Source organism: Apodemus sylvaticus, chromosome 17, assembly GCF_947179515.1.
Source record: "Apodemus sylvaticus chromosome 17, mApoSyl1.1, whole genome shotgun sequence".
In the NCBI taxonomy this organism is placed as follows: Eukaryota; Metazoa; Chordata; class Mammalia; order Rodentia; family Muridae; genus Apodemus; species Apodemus sylvaticus.
Window position 1 is genome coordinate 16110364 of NC_067488.1, and position 20088 is coordinate 16130451.

At 34.0% G+C, this 20088-nt stretch overlaps 1 protein-coding gene across 3 annotated transcripts in view; it reads right to left on the reverse strand.

The window, feature by feature from the left end:
- The window catches only part of Csmd3 (CUB and Sushi multiple domains 3), a 1209570-nt gene that overhangs the window by 360603 nt on the left and 828879 nt on the right, over window positions 1–20088 (reverse strand). For all 3 annotated transcript variants that reach the window (XM_052161507.1, XM_052161506.1, XM_052161505.1), the window contains one exon: window positions 3410–3579. In XM_052161507.1, coding sequence (XP_052017467.1) covers window positions 3410–3579 — 170 coding nt within the window. The remainder of the gene's footprint in view (window positions 1–3409; window positions 3580–20088) is intronic.

Sequence of the window (20088 nt, forward strand, 5' to 3'; positions counted from 1 at the left end):
TTCACTTAGGATATTTTCCAGTTCCACACATTTGCTAAGAATTTCAGGAATTGTTTTTCATAGCTCATAGTTTTTCATAGTGTCAGCCACAATTATTGTGTGAGGTGCAATGTGTGCTTTAAGCTTTAGTAAAGTTTCTTTCATGAATGAGGATGCCCTTGCATTTAGAGCATATATGTTCAGAATTGAAAGTTCTTCTTGGTAGATTTTTTCTTTGATGAGTATTAAGTCCCCTTCTGTGTCTTTTTTGATGACTTTTGGTTGAAAGTCTATTTTTTGGATATTAGAATGGCTACTTCAGCTTATTTCCTGGGACCATTTGCTTGGAAAATTGTTTTGCAGTCTTTTACTCTGAGGTAATGTATGTCTTTGACACTGAGATGTGTTTCCTGGATCCTGTTTACATATCCAATCTGTTATTCTATGTCTTTTTATTGGGGAATTGAGTCCATTGATGTTTAAAGATATTAAGGAATAGTGATTGGTTGCTTCCTGTTATGTTTGATGTAATTTTTATGTTTGTGTGGTTATCTTCTTTTGGATTTGTTGAAAGAAGATTAATTTCTTGGTTTTTCTACTGTGTGGTTTCCCTCATTTTGTTGGTGTTTTCCATTCATTATCCTTTTAATAACTGGATTTGTGTAAAGATATTGTGTAAATTGGTTTTTGTCATGGAATACTTGGTTTCTTCATCTATGTTAATTGAGATATTTGATGGGTATAGCAGCTTGGGTTGGCATTTGTGTTCCCTTAGTGTCTGTATGACATCTGCCCAGGCTCTTCTGGCTTCCATAGTCTGGTGTAATTATCATAGGTCTACTTTATATGCAACTTGAACATTTTCCCTTACTGCTTTTAGTATTATTTCTTTGTTTAGTGCATTTGTGCACTAAGTACTTTAACTATTATGTGACAGGAGGAATTTCTTTTCTGGTCAAATCTATTTGGAGTTCTGTAGGCTTCTTGTGTGTTCATGGGCATCTCTTTTATGGAAGCTTTTTTCTAATTTTGTTGAAGACATTTACTGGCCCTTTAAGTCGGAAATCTCCACTCTCTTCTATTCCTATGATCCTTAGGTTTGGTCTTCTCCTTTTTTCTGCATTTCCTGGATGTTTTGGGTTAGGAGCTTTTTGCAGTTTTCATTTTCTTTGACTTTTATGTCAATGTTTTCTATGGTATCTCCTGCATCTGCATTCTGGATCCATGACTCCTAACTTTTTTCCTAGGTTTTCTATGTCCAGAGTTGTTTCCCTTTGTGATTTCTTTATTGTTTCTATGTCCATTTTTAGATCCTGGATGGTTTTGTTCAATCCCTTTACCTGTTTTGTTGCATTTTCCTGTAGTTCCTTAAAGGCTTCACCCCATTCACTTTTGTTCTCCTGTATTTCTTTAAGGGAGTTATTTGTGTCCTTGAAGCCCTCTATTTGCATCATGAGCTGTGATTTTAAATCGAAATCTTGCTTTTCAGGTGTGTTGGAGTATTCAGAACTTGCTGTTGTTGGTGAACTGAGTTCAGATGGTTCCATGTTGCCTTGATTTCTGTTAGTAACAGTCTTATGTTTGCCTTTTGCCATCTGGTTATCTCTGGTGTTAGTTGGTACTACTGTTTCTGGCTGGTGCTTGTCTCTCCTATGTGTGTGCAAGCCTGTCTCAGCACCCCTGGGTGACCAGCTCTCCCCTGTCACAGAGTTCTGTGGAGTGGCCCAGCTCCTGGGTGCAGGTGGGGCCCTAGCAGACTTAGTTCCATGTGATCTTACACTAGTGAGTTCCCTGCGTTCCTGGCTGTAATAGCCTGTTCAATTGCAGGATTGAAGTTGGTGGCCTCACCTTTAACTGTGGGACTCCCTGCAGAGCAGATGTCCCATGGCAGGATAGGTGCACAGATGGCTATGGTGCTGGCCAGCTCTTGGGTGCAGGTGGGGCCCTACTGCACCGAGTCCCACGTGATCTTTCACTTTGGTCTTATCTGGGTTCCTGTCTGCTCCTGTCTGCTCAGTTGCAGGAGCAAAGATGGAGGCTTCACCTATAATTTGGGACTCTCTCTAAATGCAGGCCTCCCTGCTAGGCAGATGTCCCCTGGCAGATTAGGTATGCAAACAACTGTGGTGCTGCCTAGCTCCTGGGTGCAGGTGGGGCCCTGGCAGACCGAATCCCAAGTGATCTTACACTCAGATGTTCTCTGAGTTCACAACTGCTCCTGTCTTCTCAGTCACAGGAGTAAAGATGGTGGCTGAGTATTCTGCTTTTAAAAGGCATCATTACTACATAAAATACACTTGATCCAAATAAGAAGCTTCATCTGGTATGGACAAGCAATGGATACATTTGAAGTAATATAAAATGACATGAGGGAATTATTTAAGCAACAGTTAAACAAGATTGGAAGGTGTCGGGAAGGATTTCTTGACATTTATCTTATAAACAAATACAGTATTAGTGATGTTTATGAGTAATATAGCTTTGGGGCTAGTTTACATACCTCTTTTTTGTTTTAATGTATTTTTTCTACTAGCTTAAAATAAATCACTACCAGAGTTGTATGTAAAGGCATTCAGTTAATAGTCACAGATTTAACAAAACCTTCCACTGCTATCAACATGGAATATATAATTTTATTTCAAAATTTGTAAAAGTGAAAAAAATTTTAATTTTTTGTCTTGCTTAAAAAATGTTGAGGACTGAAAAATAGGAACCTTTCTTTAAATATTTCAAAATAATTTCTACAGAAGTATTTTTAATCCGATAATTTATAATTTGGTTTAAATTATATTTACCAAACCAATTGTACTTTAGGAACAAATCAGTGACTATTTAAGCATTTAATTGAGAGAAGTTTGCTATACATATTCTTTAAACGGTTATTTCATTGTATCAGTATTTTTATGTAGCTAATTTATCACTAAATATTATGAAAAGTGTTTTTCTAAATTTATAGACATTGATTTGCTAGATTTAAATATATGTAATAGTGACTTTTATCATATTTTTAAAAGTTCTTATATCATAATAAAAATACTTTTACTTTGTAGATTTCTTAGATAGAATATGAACCATAATTTATTAACAATACCTAAGCTTGTGATATAAAACAACTTATCATGATTTATAATGTGTCTTAATAAAATGGTCAATCATATTAATTTTAAAAACCTGAATTTTTATTGAATGAGTAATTTTACTTAAAAGTTTCATCACTTTGGTTATTGTCAAACAAATATTTAAAGGGCATAAAATTTATGAGTTTTTTTCATAAAAATGTACTAGAAGCAATATTTCAAATAAAAGAACACTGGGAAGGTTATATATGAAAGGGTAAATGGATTTACATTTTATTACACATACAATTTATTGTAAACCTATCTAGGAAAGTATGCTTAATGCTCAAACTACATCATAGTACTCTACTTACCTTAAGAACATCCCCTTGTGCTAAATGAAACGTTCTGGCTGAAATATTGATGCCCTTTCCTGCTTGGACCTGAAGACTGTAAATGCATTCGTGGTTGTTTTCATAGTTCAATGGGTAATTTGGAGAGAGGAGAATTCCCTCGTTACTTGTTGCAGATGCACCACATTCAGCTGTAGGCAAAACAGAATATTGAAGCACAGTTTAACAGACGGCATTACCTTTGCCAAATAATCTTGTTTATGGAGTGTAAATGCTTTGTTTTTTAACCAGATCCCAGATTTATTGTTTCTCAAATGACTAAGGGTAAGACAAAACAATTTCTCTGGAGAGAACACACCTACCTTTGGAAATTTATAATAGTTTTTACAAAATATTAGCATATAAGAGAGTGTAAAATGCAATGCATCTCAAACAGAATACTTAAATATGTGGATTTCTGATAAATGTGCTAAACTGATATTTTTATGTAGATTTAACCATTAATGATATCTTCTTTATTTTGCTTTTAAAGTTATTAAAGGATTCTATTCTCCAAATAATTCACATTCTTCTCTTTCAAGAAATTCAGTAACAATTACTGTATTTTAAAAAGTGATACAATAGTTAAAATCTACCAACTCACAGTATAAGGCATTTAGTATGGTTGAGCCACACAACTTTCCTCAACTTCAGGCATCTCATAAAAGTGTATACAGAATTCTGGATCCTGTGGGTTACCTGGCACATGTTATAGGTACTAAATATTAGGAAGTATGAAACTAAGATTCCTCAGTACATTACTCAGTACAAGCCAGGGGACTTGCAGTCATATTACAGGATCAAACAAGTCTATACTTTAAAAAAATAAACTTTAGAAATCTTTGCCTTTGGGTTTTCTACATTATCTAATTGTTGACTTCATTATCAAACCTTAGGGTGGATTTGAATGTTCAAAGGTTCTAAGTAAAGAGCAAAAAACAAACCAGTAAACCTTTATTTTCTAGAAATAAGATATTAAAATTATGTTTTTTTGTGATTGGTATAAGATGAAGACAAGGTGAAAGATAATGAATGGCTTTATATTTAAATCTTCTCATATTTAAAAAGTTGAATTAAAATGTCTACACTAATGAAGAACTTTAACTGTGAAGAAGAAGAAGAAGAAGAAGAAGAAGAAGAAGAAGAAGAAGAAGAAGAAGAAAAGGAGGAGGAGGAGAAGAAGAGGAAGAGGAGGAAGAGGAAGAGGAAGAAGAGGAAGAGAAGAAGAAGAAGAAGAAGAAGAAGAAGAAGAAGAAGAAGAAGAAGAAGAAGAAGAAGAAGAAGAAGAAGAAGAAGAAGAAGGAGAAGGAGAAGGAGAAGGAGAAGGAGAAGGAGAAGGAGAAGGAGAAGGAGAAGGAGAAGGAGAAGGAGAAGGAGAAGAAGAAGAAGAAGAAGAAGAAGAAGAAGAAGAAGAAGAAGAAGAAGAAGAAGAAGAAGAAGAACTAACAATGTGTGGAATATTAAAAATGAACGAGTGCTTACAATCAACCAGTTGAGAAGAGAGGCTGCATCATAGCATTTTTGCAAGATGTTCAAAGCTAGAGACAGAGAAAAATTGCTTCCCATGTAGTTTGTAATGATGTGTTAATGTATTCAAAGGGTAAAACTTCTGTGTGTTTTCAATTCTTCATATCCCAACTAACCCAATGAGTGTATGGACAATAAGATGACAAATCCAAAGTTTAAGACAACATGGGTAAAAAGTGGTTAGAGCTTCTGTTTTCCTGAAATAGATCATCATTTGCAGTGCATTTCATGAAAGACCTTGTACACAACTCTAGTGTCTGAAGTAGCAATCTGTTCTCTATCATCCAGGCCACTCTGAACTATGTAGAACATAGATACATAGAGCACCACATAAAGTCATGCAACCTTCTCATAGAGAAGAATCACTGGCCATTTAAACTACTTTACCTTTTGTTCTAACTTGTGAGAACCTTGGGGGTGCATATGAAGACCTTATGTGTAGGTGTGAGTATGTGTATGTGTGTGTGTGTGTGTGTATGTGTGTGTGTGTGTATTGTGTGTATGCTAAATGATCTGTAGCACATATATTTTCTAGGAGGATAAATTATGAAGATATTTTAGACGCAAATAATGTTACTTTTATTTAGTTCCCAGGGTTTAGACTCTAAGGACTTAATTCAAAATTAGTCCCATTTTGTCCTAGTTATAATGCTTAGATAAGTAACTAATTAATACCATTATATTTTTATTCTTACAATAATAATAATAAATAATATCTTTTTCATAGGGGTACTTTGTATTTGATTCAATGTACAAGTTATATTATAAATATAAATCAATATATCATGATACATTGATTTATATACCTATTTCTTTTGTGTACATTTTAAGTATAAAAACTATATATAGACTTCACAACACCTACATTAGAGAAATAAAATAATGGAGTTTGCTATATTTGTTCTCACCCAGAATTGAAGAATTATGTCAAGGAATAGAAGCAAATTTATTTTTAAAAGTCAAACCATTTTTCTTACTGTTAAATGATGGATGGATTATAAAGCTTCCTTTCTCTAATGAGCACTTAAAACTGACACTTTAAATTACAAAATTTAACATAGGGAATGGCTTAATTTGGTGAATATTAAGGAAATAGTGTTAGAAAAATAAACAGGTTTTTGTTGACCTTCATAAAATGTACAATTCTTATCCTAAACATTCTATCTGTTGATTTTTTTTTTAGGAAAAACAACTCCATTAATATAACATATTTTACTTCAGCATACAGATTTAGAAATACAATTGACTTGCTGAACATCAGCCTAACATGGTGATAAATATAGCTCAGCTGGATTGGAGTAGAAGAGATATATGTGCTGACATCTGGTGATAAAAGCGGCTGCTGGAGTGATAAGCTCAGTTTGCAGTGAATCCCAGAGAACTTTGATTTTTCTTGCTTACAGAAAGGCAGGCACACCCTTGCATCATTAATCTCCATTACTGTGGTAGGAAAATCAGAGCACGGCCTATTTGGTATACACAGTCCCATATTTTCAGGTGAATTTGCTAAATGATTTTTTGATAATTTAGCTCCAAAAATTAAAAAAAAATAGTCTATGATCACATATATTTAGAAAAAAATTTTTTTTCATATATGGTAGCCATTCAGGGCAAGATACAGTTTCATATCAAGAAACATAACAGTTTCCCAGATAATAAGTACTTAGTGAGGTAACAATAAAATGAAAATTATATTAATGTAATTGATCTTTCTTAAGGAACATTTCTAATGTTTTTTTTTTTAGCTACAGCTGTATTAATATTGCACTTGTTCCTCAGAAATCTTCAGACCATCACAAATTTTTATCTCAAGTTTTATAATCCTTTGATTCTTAGTTAAATTTTGAATGGAGCCGTGCATATTAACTCTTTATGTCTCTAAAGATAATGTGAGAATCCTATATTTTTCTTTTAGGATATTTACTCTCTTACTGTTTTACAGACAGACAACAATGGGACTTAATCTATACCACTGCAAATGTGTATGTTTGAAACTGTTTTATATGTTTGTATGCATGTTTATCTTCTTTTATCAATAAATCAAGAGGCTTAAAATATATTTTTGTTTTTCTAGGACAATCTCTTATAAGGTATCTTGATTATATTTGCTCTTCATCTCTTTACTCTTCAAAATTCGACTACTACCTCCTTATCTCCTCCCAGTCTCCTATCTTTTTCATTTAAACTACCTAGTCCAAATTATCATTCTTATGTATTCAAGGATTGTGAAAAATTAAAAGGGATTTAAAAATAATTTATATAAGTTTCTTTGATGTTTAAACATTTCCTCCTTAAAAAATCCAATACGTTGATGATAATAAGCAGTGCTACCCTATATTTTGTGAATTGCACACATATTTGCAGACCATTTATTCATAACTTCACCCTTCCCTCCACAATAGCTTAGCACGGTCTTTGTTGCCTCATCATGAAATATTACTAACAGCAGTGCACTGGCTGGTTTTGTGTGTCAACTTGACCCAGGCTGGAGTTATCACAGAGCAAGGAGCTTCAGATGGGGAAGTGCTTCTGTGAGATCCAGCAGTGGGAAAGTTTCCCAATTAGTGATCAAAGGGGGCGGGCCCCTTATGGGTGGTACCACCACTGGGCTGGTAGTCTTGGCTTCTATAAGGGATCAGGCTGAGGAAGCCAGGGGAAGCAAGCCAGTAAGAAACATCCCTCCATGGCTTCTGCATCAGCTCCTACTTCCCGAACTGCTTGAGTGCCAGTCCTGACTTGCTTTCGTGATGAATATCCACGTTGACATGTAAGCTGAAAAAACCCTTTCCTCCCCAACTTGCTTCTTGGTCATGATGTTTGTGCAGGAATAGGAACCCTGACTAAGACAAGTAGTACCTATGACCATAGCAAAAACAAGACTTAGTATGAGATCCTTTCTAAAAAGCCAAGATAAGATAAAACAATTATTAATAACTATAGATATATTGCTAGGCATATTAAGTCTTGGGATTGGGTCTTTATCTTTTTTAGAAACTCTAGACTTCCTGATATGTGTAGTAATATGTAGTTTGAAGTGTGACACGTTTCTGTGATGATCTAGACTGGTAGAAATGGGGAGCGTGAATAATTTCGGGTCACAAACATGGTCAAGCTTGACCACATGAGTTCAGAACCTTAGACACCCAGTGAAAAAGAATACAGGCCCTTGCAGATTGTTCTCTGTCCTTCACATGTCATAACATATGCTTGTTCATAAATGTATAATAAAGGTGACAAATTCTTAAAGAAAGGCTATATTTTATATGCATAGTAAAGACAGAGAAGTTATTTTGCTTGCACTGTTTTTGATGTGTGTCTAAGGAATTGTTAAAAAGACCATCAAAATTTATGTAGAGAAGTTTTCAGAAAGAATTACTGTGTGAAATAAAATATAAAATAGAGAATCTGGATGGAATAGTTAAGATAGCTGGCAGCATTTGGATGTTCCTATCATGATCCTAAGGTAGTTCTTTAATCATAGAGTATTAAAACAGAAAAAATAAAAGTAAAAACAGGTATCAGTTTGAGAAAACTATTCAGCAGCTTTGTGTGGAAATGGACTGTGGTCTTGGATTTCCTATGGGTAGAAAAATTGAAAGATTTTTGGAGGGAATCAGGTAAAAGATAGTGAGAGTCTGAATTATAACTAAGGAGAAAGAGAACGTGAAGAAATAAAACTTTCAGAATTTGAGGAGTGGTTGATATGAACAGGAGAAAGAAAGTCAAAGAGTATTGTGAAGGAATTGCTTTGAATAGATATTGAACGTAAAACTCTGTATGCATTGTACGTGATATGGAGAAGTTTGTCAAAATGCTATGGATGTACTTAAACTTATGAAGTTGATATTTTTGGCCATAGATAAAACATTTGATGCATACTGATTGAGAAAAAAGATACTAAAAATACATAATTCTTCAATGTAAAGCAATATATAATATTTTTCTTGTCCTAGAGTTCTAATAAATATTTTTCTTAATATTGGGAAAGACCAGTAAATACTAAGTTAATAAGAAGGCATAAACAAATAAGACAGAGATCAGGTATTCTTGAAATAAAAATAAGTAGCACTGGTCAAAGGCACTAAGAACATATATTACCTTATCTACATATAGGATTACTTTAAATATTATATGCTCCCATATTTAAAGTGGTTAAAATATTTAAACAGCTGATAGTATTTGAAGTGTCCACTATATACATTTTATATGTGCTTTCTATAAGTTTGTTACTAAAGCAAGCTCGTATTTTTTTAAAGAAAATTTAATGGTAGACGTGGCTACATGAGCCACCCAAGAACATGAACAGGATATTATCTTGACCCCAGACACTTAACTGTTACATATTTCTACCCAGAAATGGACAGAATACATAGCCTTCTAATGCAAAGTCTCTACTTTTCATAGTAAGCTAGTAGTTGATAGAGATCACTTTGCTACAAATCAGTCAGTGTAAGAGAACAGAGAAGAAAGCTTCAGGGAACAATTATTTCTTTGGCTAGAGAGCATTACACTGACTGCGCAATAGGTTGGTAGTACTTTGAAGAAAGTGAAGAATTACCACTGGACTGAGGACATGGTCAACATCATTAGTTATTAGGGAAATGCAAATCAAACAACCCTAAGATTTCACCTTACACCAGTTAGAATGACTAAGACTAAAATCTCAGGAGACAGTAGGTGTTGGCGAGGATGTGGAGAAAGAGGAACACTCCTCCACTGCTAGTGGGAATGCAAGTTGGTACAACTACTCTGCAAATCAGTCTGGCTGTTCCTCAGAAAACTGGGCATAACACTTCCGGAGGACGCTGCAATACCACTTCTGGGCATATACCCAGAGGATTCTCCAGCATGCAACAGGGACACATGCTCCACTATGTTCATAGTAGCCTTATTTATAATAGCCAGAAGCTGGAAAGAACCAAGATGTCTCTCAATGGAGGAATGGATACAAAAATATGATATATTTACACAATGGAATACTACCCAGCAATTAAAAACAATGAATTCATGAAAGTCTTAGGCAAATGGTTGGATCTGGAAAATATGAAGTAACCCGATCACAAAAGAACCTCATAAAATTACAAAGCTTCTGTAAGGCAAAGGACACCATCAAGAGGACAAATCGGCAACCAACAAATTGGGAAAAGATCTTCACCAATCCTACATCAGATAGAGGGCTAATATCCAATATATATAAAGAACTCAAGAAGTAAGACTCCAGAAAACCAAACAACCCTATTAAAAAATGGGGTACAGAGTTAAACAAAGAATTCTCACCTGAAGAACTTCGGATGGCGGAGAAGCATCTTAAAAAATGCTCAACTTCATTAGTCATTAGGGAAATGCAAATCAAAACAACCCTAAGATTTCATCTTACACCAGTCAGAATGGCTAAGATTAAAAATTCAGGAGACAGCAGGTGTTGGAGAGGGTGTGGAGAAAGAGGAACACTCCTCCACTGCTGGTGGGGTTGCAAATTGGTACAACCACTCTGGAAATCAGTCTGGCGGTTCCTCCGAAAACTGGGCACCTCACTTCCAGAAGATCCTGCTATACCACTCCTGGGCATATACCCAGAAGACTCCCCACCATGTAATAAGGATACATGTTCTACTATGTTCATAGCAGCCCTATTTATAATTGCCAGATGCTGGAAAGAACCCAGGTATCCCTCAACAGAAGAGTGGATGCAAAAAATGTGGTATATCTACACAATGGAGTACTATTCAGCCATTAGAAACAATGAATTCATGAAATTCTTAGGCAAATGGATGGAGCTAGAGAATATCATACTAAGTGAGGTAACCCAGACTCAAAAGGTGAATCATGGTATGCACTCACTAATAAGTGGATATTAACCTAGAAAACTGGAATACCCAAAACATAATCCACACATCAAATGAGGTACAAGAAGAAAGGAGGAGTGGCCCTGGTTCTGGAAAGACTCAGTGAAACAGTATTTGGCAAAACCAGAACGGGGAAGTGGGAAGGGGTGGATGGGAGGACAGGGGAAGAGAAGGGGGCTTACGGGACTTTCGGGGAGTGGGGGGGCTAGAAAAGGGGAAATCATTTGAAATGTAAATAAATTATATTGAATAAAAAAAAATAATGAGAAAAAAAAAAGAACACACATGGCAAAATTCTTTTGTGAGGATTTTAAGATTGTCTTACTGGGAGAGGAGAGGTGTCACTCCAGATAGACTTTGGAATTTCAAGAGCTCCAGCCATTCTGAGGTCTGTCTTTTTGTTTTGTCTTCATGGATCTGATATAAACTCCCACCAACTATTTAAGCACCATGCCTGTCTGCCTGTAGCCATGGTTCCAGACATGATGGTAATGGACTCCATTTCTTTGTTGATTGGAATTCCAAATTAAATGTTTTCTTAATTGTTAGATCAAGATACCTGTTTTCTCAACACTCAGAGAATATCATGGAAAAGAGGGCAAAAACATGGTAAAAGATGAAGATTTGACCACTGATATGAAACAATGTCTTTTGGACAGGGCTGGTATGTTGGACTCATGAATTTACTAAAGCCATCTTTCCAGTCACAATATTTGAACACAATCTAGCTAATCAACATTTTAGTGTGGATGGCAGAGGTGGTCATACATACTGACCCTAGTTATGGAATTATTGTAACTTTATGAGTGCTGAGGAAGAGAAATCCAAGTATCTTCAGGCAAGAAGCCTGTGGTGCGTTTCCTATGCTTCATCTGATACCCCTACACTCCTGATCATATTTTAAGCAATGAATAAACTCAATGGATTATAAATAGACAAACCAACAAATGAGTAAGCAAGCAAATAAGATGAGTTCTTGAAGTTTAGGAGGAATATAGAAGAGAGGGGGCAGGAAGTAGAGGGGGTAAAGACTGAGAGATTGATAAGATCAAAATATATCAAACACATGTATGAAACTTTGAATGCCTAAATATATTTTAATGGAATGATTTTTTTCAAAGAAAATAAATAGAGCACCTCTCAGCTGATCATTTTCCTATGGAAAGTATTAGCTAGCTCTATAAGTGCCTAGTTTCCCTAGCAAGCATGGGAGACTGTTGGAATACCTGATTTAACTCTTTTCCTGTATATACTACTGTAGCCGATTTCATTGGGAGAGGCTGAAGCCACAAAACCCAAGCAAAACAAATGAGATTCTATGGAATTTAGAAATAGTAATTTCTGAACTATCTTGCTGTGATATAACTCATAAGGTATATGGTTTTAATTGGTACTATTGATTACCTTAAACACCTAAATAACCCAAAGAGAAAATCAGTTAGATAATATAATTTCACTCTTCTATAGACCAAATAAACTTAACAGAAATATAAAAAGTATTCCATCTGACAGGTCCAGGATAACGTTCATTAGTGAACACTGAGAATTCTATGGGATAAATCACATATTGGGCTCAAAGAATGCCCTAGTAAACATTGAATGCTTATAATCATATTATATTTTGGGGGGGAAATATTCAGTAAAACTTATCATCATTTTTGATGTAAATAAATTAACAACAACCACGAACTTCTTCATCCTTTATACATACAAGTATTACAACCAAAACAAAATTAAAGTCAATGACTGATTGACCAACAGTATCATGAAACTAGAACTCAATAATAGGATGGAAATGGGAACATTTATCAATGCAAAATCGAACATGGTTATAATAGTGAGTAAAAAATAGATTCCAAAGTAAATTTAATATTTAACAAATTTCTAAAATTTTCTTTATGGATTCACCTATTAATTTATACCTAGACTACTTTGACCCAATTAGGGTATGATAAATATTGATGCAGAAACACTAACTGAAGCTGTCTCTTACATATGTTGATTCCTTGTTATTCTGTATACACATAGGAGAAGAATTGCTGGATCATGATGGTTGTGTTTTCAGGAATATCCAAATTGTTTTCCAGGAAGGTTGTATTGATTTACATTTCCACCAGTAGAATGTAGGTGTTTTACATTCTCAAAAACACTTGTTATTTTTTATCATTTTGATAATACTTATTTTTCGTGACAGGTGCAAAATTCTGTCATCATATTGAAACACCCTGTGAATGAGTTGTGTCATATTTAAATTATGTTCAATAATTTGCTTAAAAATAACTTATTGAACCAAAATTTGCAAACATTCCTTAGATAAAAGGACACACACACACACACACACACACACACACACACACACACACACATACATATCCCTTCATCTAGATAAAGGGATATCTGAGCACATATGTATCAGTGAATTAAAAATCCTGGATATTCTGTATTAACATGTATCGATAAAACTTATTTAAGTGGAACCATATGAAATGGAATACACGTACCTGAGGTACATGTGTTAGAATATTATACGGTATCCAACAAGCATGTGATATGCATAAATTTAAAATAATTAAAATTATGTGTTGAGTGATATGAACAAGAAATTATTAATGGATTTAACATCAGGAATGCAAAAGAAGAACAAATGAAGATGTGTTCATGCAGGAATTCATACAAGAAAATTCATACAGTAATAGCAGAAAAAAATCTCAAATGAGCAACATTCCTTTACTCATCATAGAAATATGAAGAATCATGAGATTTCTATAACAAATATTTTAAAAACAACAAAGCTAGAAGAAGGCATAAATTAATTATATAAATATGGTTAAAATTTAGGTATAAAGAAGTGAGAATCTTAGCTGTGCTAGTGACACCCAACTTTGATCCCAGTACTTGAGTGACTGAGGAGCTGGAACCCTAGTTTGAGGCCAGCTTGGTCTACATAATAAATTTCACACTAGTCCTAGGTTATCGTAGGCTGTGTCAAACTGACATTAAAACAAGCTGCAGAATTCATTTCAAGACACAATCTTTCTCAGACTCATGGATTTTAATATTTTGGTGCAATTCAACCTCCGCATGTCCCTTTCCTACTAATCTAGCAATGTTTGTTGGCAACAGTACATATGTAATGATTAGTGTTCTCATTGCAGATGCTAGTTAATGAAATTAAATTCAGAAGGTGTCTTGGATGAGAGTGCATTCAACATGGAAAATTTGTCAAGATGAAAAATTAAATTTTTACTTAAGCAACAGAAATAGGCGCATTTAAAACAGCAACCTGCATAAAAATTTTGTAGTTATGCCACAATAACAGAGATTCTTCTGTACAGCAGTGAGCTTGCTGTTGTGAGGACTAGATAGAAATAAGCAGGTAGATCCCATGGTAACTTATTATGTGATACTTTAAATGCCAACAAGCATATGAGCAAGGTAGAGGGACATTGTTAGTAGAAAAATCAATTTTATCTCAGGATGTGCATCAATAACCACAGAGATTAAGAAACAAGCTGATCTTGAAGCAATAATCTGGTGTATTAATTAATTTTAATGTTTTATTTTAATCTTAGTATACCTTATGCCAACATTCCTAAGGTCCCATTGACAAATCAAGACACAATTCTTCCAAAGGTTCCTACAGTGTAACAAGAATTCTACAGTGGATTCATGCAGTGTTGACAGGTATGTTCATAGTTATATATAGAATAATAAGCTGTATCTGAAAATCATTTTCCTAGGAGGCATGAATGCTTTTCCCAAGACATACCGAAGAATTTCTCTCCTTCTCGTCTTTCCTGGCCTAAATGCTGTAGCCCCTCTTTGGAAGAGCAGAATTTACTAAGCAGTTGAAAGTGACTGAATAGTCTTCTAATGACACCTCCTAACCCCTTGATGAATTTAAAGTCATCAAAACCAGTTTCGATAATCTTTCCCAAGTAGACATAGCCAAAGCCCGCAAGATGTTGATGTTTGTCTCAGACAACAGTTACTCACAACAGTCAGCATGAATGTGAATATTAAATCCATTCCTGGGCTGGGGAATGGTTCAGTTTTAAGTGCTTCTCAGGCAAATGTGGTGTCATATGTTCAGTTCCACAGAACATACATGAAAAGCTGAGCATATTGGCCCTTGCTTATGATGTTAGTGCTCTTGAAGTGAGATGGAAAGTAGACAAAGAAACCAAGGGAAGCTTATCAAACAACTTGTTTGGGATGTGAAATAGTGAACAGTCTCAGTGTCACAAAAGTTGGAGGGCTAGGCCTGATGCCTGAGCTTACCATGTGACCACCTCCAAACATGCATGCTTACCAAACATTGGTAAGTACACATCCACACATGTGTGCACACTCACACACACACACACACATACACACACACACACACACATACACACACACACACACACACACATACACACACACACACACACACACACACACACACACACACCACATACCAAATATATTTTAATAAGTGAAAGTGTACTATGCCCTGACCTTTAGCAGAGTGGTTCCTCTGGAGTAGCACTTAAGGATGATAAGGATAAAGGTTCTTTGAGTATGCTATAATATGTGTACAGCCTCCATTTTTGTATCCTAATGAAATTTGGCCAAGACATCAACAACATTGATAGAAGAGATTACAGTATGACCAACATGTTAAGATATCATAAAAAAACAGAAGTAGCTAAAAAATAGCAATGATCCTCTTTTGATTTCTCCATTTTAACAGCCATGGTTCCAAAGCAAATAAATTATGGCTAGACCTAGGGCACAGTGTTCATTTGAAACAAAATATGTGTGTATATTTTTGAATTATCTCAATTACAAATATAAGTTCAATTTTTAATGGGGAATTAATGCTCTATAAATAAAAAAAAATTAAAAAATACCCCCTATGTGTTTGGTTGTTAAACATCAACCACAAATTATTTGTAGTTTTCTTTTTTCTTCAACAAAGTTTGTCATACTCTTTTCCTTTCTTGTCATTATTTATCCACCATTATTGAGAATAGAAGGGCTTAGGTTTTATTTTATTGAATTAATTCCATGTGTAAATATTTTTTATTAAAAAAAGCACTCCGCAAAACAAAATTGGAAAGAAAAATTCATTTTTGTCATATACCATATATATGAAGTTAATAATAATTTATAATATTCCAATATTTTAAGTGTAAAGAAGTGCTATAAATGGTAATATCTCTGTTTATTAGTGGCCTTTAAATGCATTACACAGAAAGAGAAGTTAAAAAATAATAATAACAGACTGGAGATCTTATAAGCTGAACTATAACTTTTCCTTTTTGTAGTTGCTTTTCATTAGAAAATTTTATCACAGTATGAAAACTTAAACTAGAACAGAGTCATTACAGTTTACATTTGCTATAAATACCTTCTGAGTTTTCAGAATTCATAATATAATTAATGATATGAATGTTGGGAAATCAAAAAAGGAAACTCTTAGAATATAAATTGTGTGTGAAGAATACAATGTAGACTGGCTAAAATCTATGATACCCATTACTGTTATTTCAGGTCAGAAGCTGTATTATATAGAATATATTAAAACATGAGTAATTGACAAAGACACTGTTGAAAAACAATGCAATTTGTTAATTAATTAATTAATTAATTAATGCATTCATTCATTTATCAACTTCTACCCCTCTCCTCCACAGTGAGCTCTGATATTTGGGAGGAAATTGTGTGAAATAGATGATTTATTTAAGAGTGAGTCTTCTATAGTCTTCCTCATGGTACCTTGATTGTTGTTGTGTGACCATGTTAACTGCAATGTACTACCAACAGAATCATTGCTGTTAACTATTGAGAAACCCATTCATCTGTAGGTTCAAGAAAAGTTAATGGCATTTGCAACTAAATAAGAAAACATGAATAAAAATTTACAAATTGTTTAAAATATTGTCAGAGGGCCATCAAGGTCAGATGAGTTAACAGGTAAAATTATTTGACATGTAGCCTAATGACTTGAAATCTTGTTTCTCGTAATGGAAGGAAATTGTCCTCTGACCTTTTTGGTTCATATGTTCCTGCTCTCAAACACTCACACACACACATACACACACGTACACACACACACACACACACTCACAAACACACAGCTACACACCATTTTTTAATACAAATAATTCTGAATGTATAAATTTAAGAATGTTTCTGCAATATTTTACCTTGTTCAGTTTAGGATCTATAGACATGGTTCTTGATAGACAGAATTATAACATTTTAGAAGCATAACACTTGCTTAAAATGGAACTACTTCAACCTGTCAAGGTTTTGATAACCTTTATGAATGACAAGTGGGTTGTTAAAGGGTTACTGAAAAGCCTTTGGGTAATCTTCACTAACTGAGGAGGTGTAAACATTCCTCTATATACAGGTAAGATTAATATGTTCACAAGGGTCATTTGGTAATAATTGGGGAATTTTGCTATATACAACACATGAACATTCAAAATTATAACTGTGAAAATATATGGTTGCATCTTCTATCTCTGGGAAAGGAGAAGAGAAAGAGGAAGGGAGAGAGACAGGGACCTGGAGAGAAAAAGAAATAGAGAGACACAGAGAGATTAAGGAAGGTAAAAGATTTCCATAGCTTCAGTCCATGAAAGTTTGTATCTCTGGTTTCTCTTAGAACATCTTATTTCAACAAGAACTTCCACACTTATCTCTAACCACAGATTGATAATATAAACTTAACGAGCTTGGGAACTGTGAGCTTCTGCTGGTTTCTGAGCAAATAATATGCTGTACTTATGTGTGTATACTCCACAATCTGCTTACATTCACCAGGCAAAGAAATTATTGTACTTTCAGCTCACTTCCTGAGCCCCCATGAACAGTAGTCAAAGGCTAACCAATAGCTATCCTTCCCAGATATCCACTTTTTTCTTGACACTAGACTTCTGTAATTATACTTATTCTTCAATATGTGTTCTCTTGGGTTAATAAGGCCATGGTCACTTGTTCCAGATATATAAAACCTAATTGAAAAGGTAAGAATGTAGCTGATGAGCTAAGCTTAGATTTTTTTAAATTCAATGTTTTTCCCACTTAATGGAAAATTACCTCATACCATTAATTCTTTAAAAGCACATAAATTTAAATTGATTTACTATTAAATTGATTTCTGTTGGTGAGATATTTATGATGCTATTTTGGATTGAAAAGTAACAATTGATATGTTAAGTGTATTAAAGTCTACCAAACCTCAAAGCATGCTCTTTAATTATACATGTGTAAATTAAGAGTTTACTGTGGGTTTAAATAGCCATAATTTAAAAATCATTTTAGCATCATTAATTATATATTTTAACTAATAAAAGTTAATTCTGCTTGTTTTTCACTGACTAGTGACCTACAGCAAATTAAACTGCTAAACAGAAAAGCTGTATTTCTGAAGAAGTTGAGAGCTAAAATTGGAAAGTAATAAAACTACCATTTTATTGCCCTAAGATCATCCAAAATGTAGCATACCAAATTCTATAATAAAATACATGAACTTGAACTGTAAGAGCCTATAGTGGATAAGATTAATTTAGAAGCTTTGAACCATGATAGTACAGTATTTGACAAAAGTTGAACAAATATAGGATTTTGTTCCCAGGAGTTAGCCTGGTGATAAAACCTGAGCACATTTTTCAAAATGCCATTTTAAATGTCTGTAGTTGTAGTCATGAAACTAGTGAACCTGCAAATTTTAATTGAGTGTTTGTTGATCTTTCCAGATTGTTAAGATAGCAGAGTAATTAGTGCTTAGAAGCAAACAGGAAGCTATCTTAACTCAAAGTAAAGCAGGATTAAACAAAAAATTTCAGTTACTTTTGGCAAAATTTAGATATGCCCAAATTATAGTATTCAATCAATGATATAAGCAGTAACTGAAAATAGCTGTAAATGTAATCACTAAGCCTAACCCATTAAAGTAAAATTGTAATCTGTATACTATAGACCATACAGAAATGAGTTCTGGATTCTGAGGCAGTGCTAAAGGCATATAACTATAATCTGTAGAAATAATTGTGTTGTTATACCCAAAGTACAAAAAAGGAAATGAAAATAGCATTATTCTCTTATGTTAATTATGTCTGTGAAAAACTTTATATGAATTAAATACCTTATTTCACTGATAATCTCTGGAATTGAGTAAAGAAAAATCCCATCATCTGATTATGTAATTTGTAAAGCAGAAATGTCCATGTATTATGGTCAAGAGGCTTATAGTAGCCTTTAAATGGTAACAAGTGGGAGCTTTATATTTATTGAATGAAGACATAATACAATACAGTAATGGAGAATGATGCTAATGTCATAATAATGAGTTTCTTTCTCATTTGGTCTCTAACAATAAAAACTTGATTAAACTTCTAAATGTTATGTGTTGATTTTATTAGAAACATTATTTTAGAAATTTGTGAAATTAATTAGCATGTGTACAAAAGAATAAGCAAGTGAGGAGCACTCAAAATACGATGCTATGATAGTTCATTGGCAACTAAAATATATATAGGTATTTTCAATAGTAATTTTATTAGAAAGATAGAAATGCTCATTAATGGCATTAACATACAAAATGTCAGTGTTACATGTACTGTGCTATTCCTAGAAAACTGCCCACCTCCATAAGATAATAAGCTGTGGACATAAACTCTACAAGAGTAAAAAACCGTAGCAATGACAATGATAATTTTATGGTAAAGCAATGATGAGTGCTTTAAGACAGTTTATTAGTTGCACAAAAAGTAAACACAATTGGCATAATATCAGATCTCTGTAATCTTGGCACTATAGGATAATAACAAAGAGGCTAAGCTGGGTGGTGGTGGTGCACAACTGTAATCCCAGCACTCTGGGAGGCAGAGGCCAGCAAATCTGAGTTCAAGGCCAGCCTGGTCTACAGAGTGAGTTCCAAGACAGCCAGGGTTATATAGAGAAACCCTGTCTCAAAAACCCAAATCAAAAAATAAAAAATAAAAAACTAAAGAAGCTAGATATTCTTGGCATATGAAAAGGTATAAAAAAAATGGTCTGCCACATCCTGTATATGGAAGCAATGTTACATATTGAAGAAAAGGAAATATTGTTGAGTATTAATGGCACGTGGTAAGGACTGGACTATAAAACAAAAATAGAAGTAATATAAAAATGATTTATTAAAATTTAAATAAATAAATAAATAAATAATATAAATAAATAAAGGGAAAGCTGTAAAGTCCTGTAACAGGATAGCAAATAACAAAAGGACCATATATTGTTCACTAG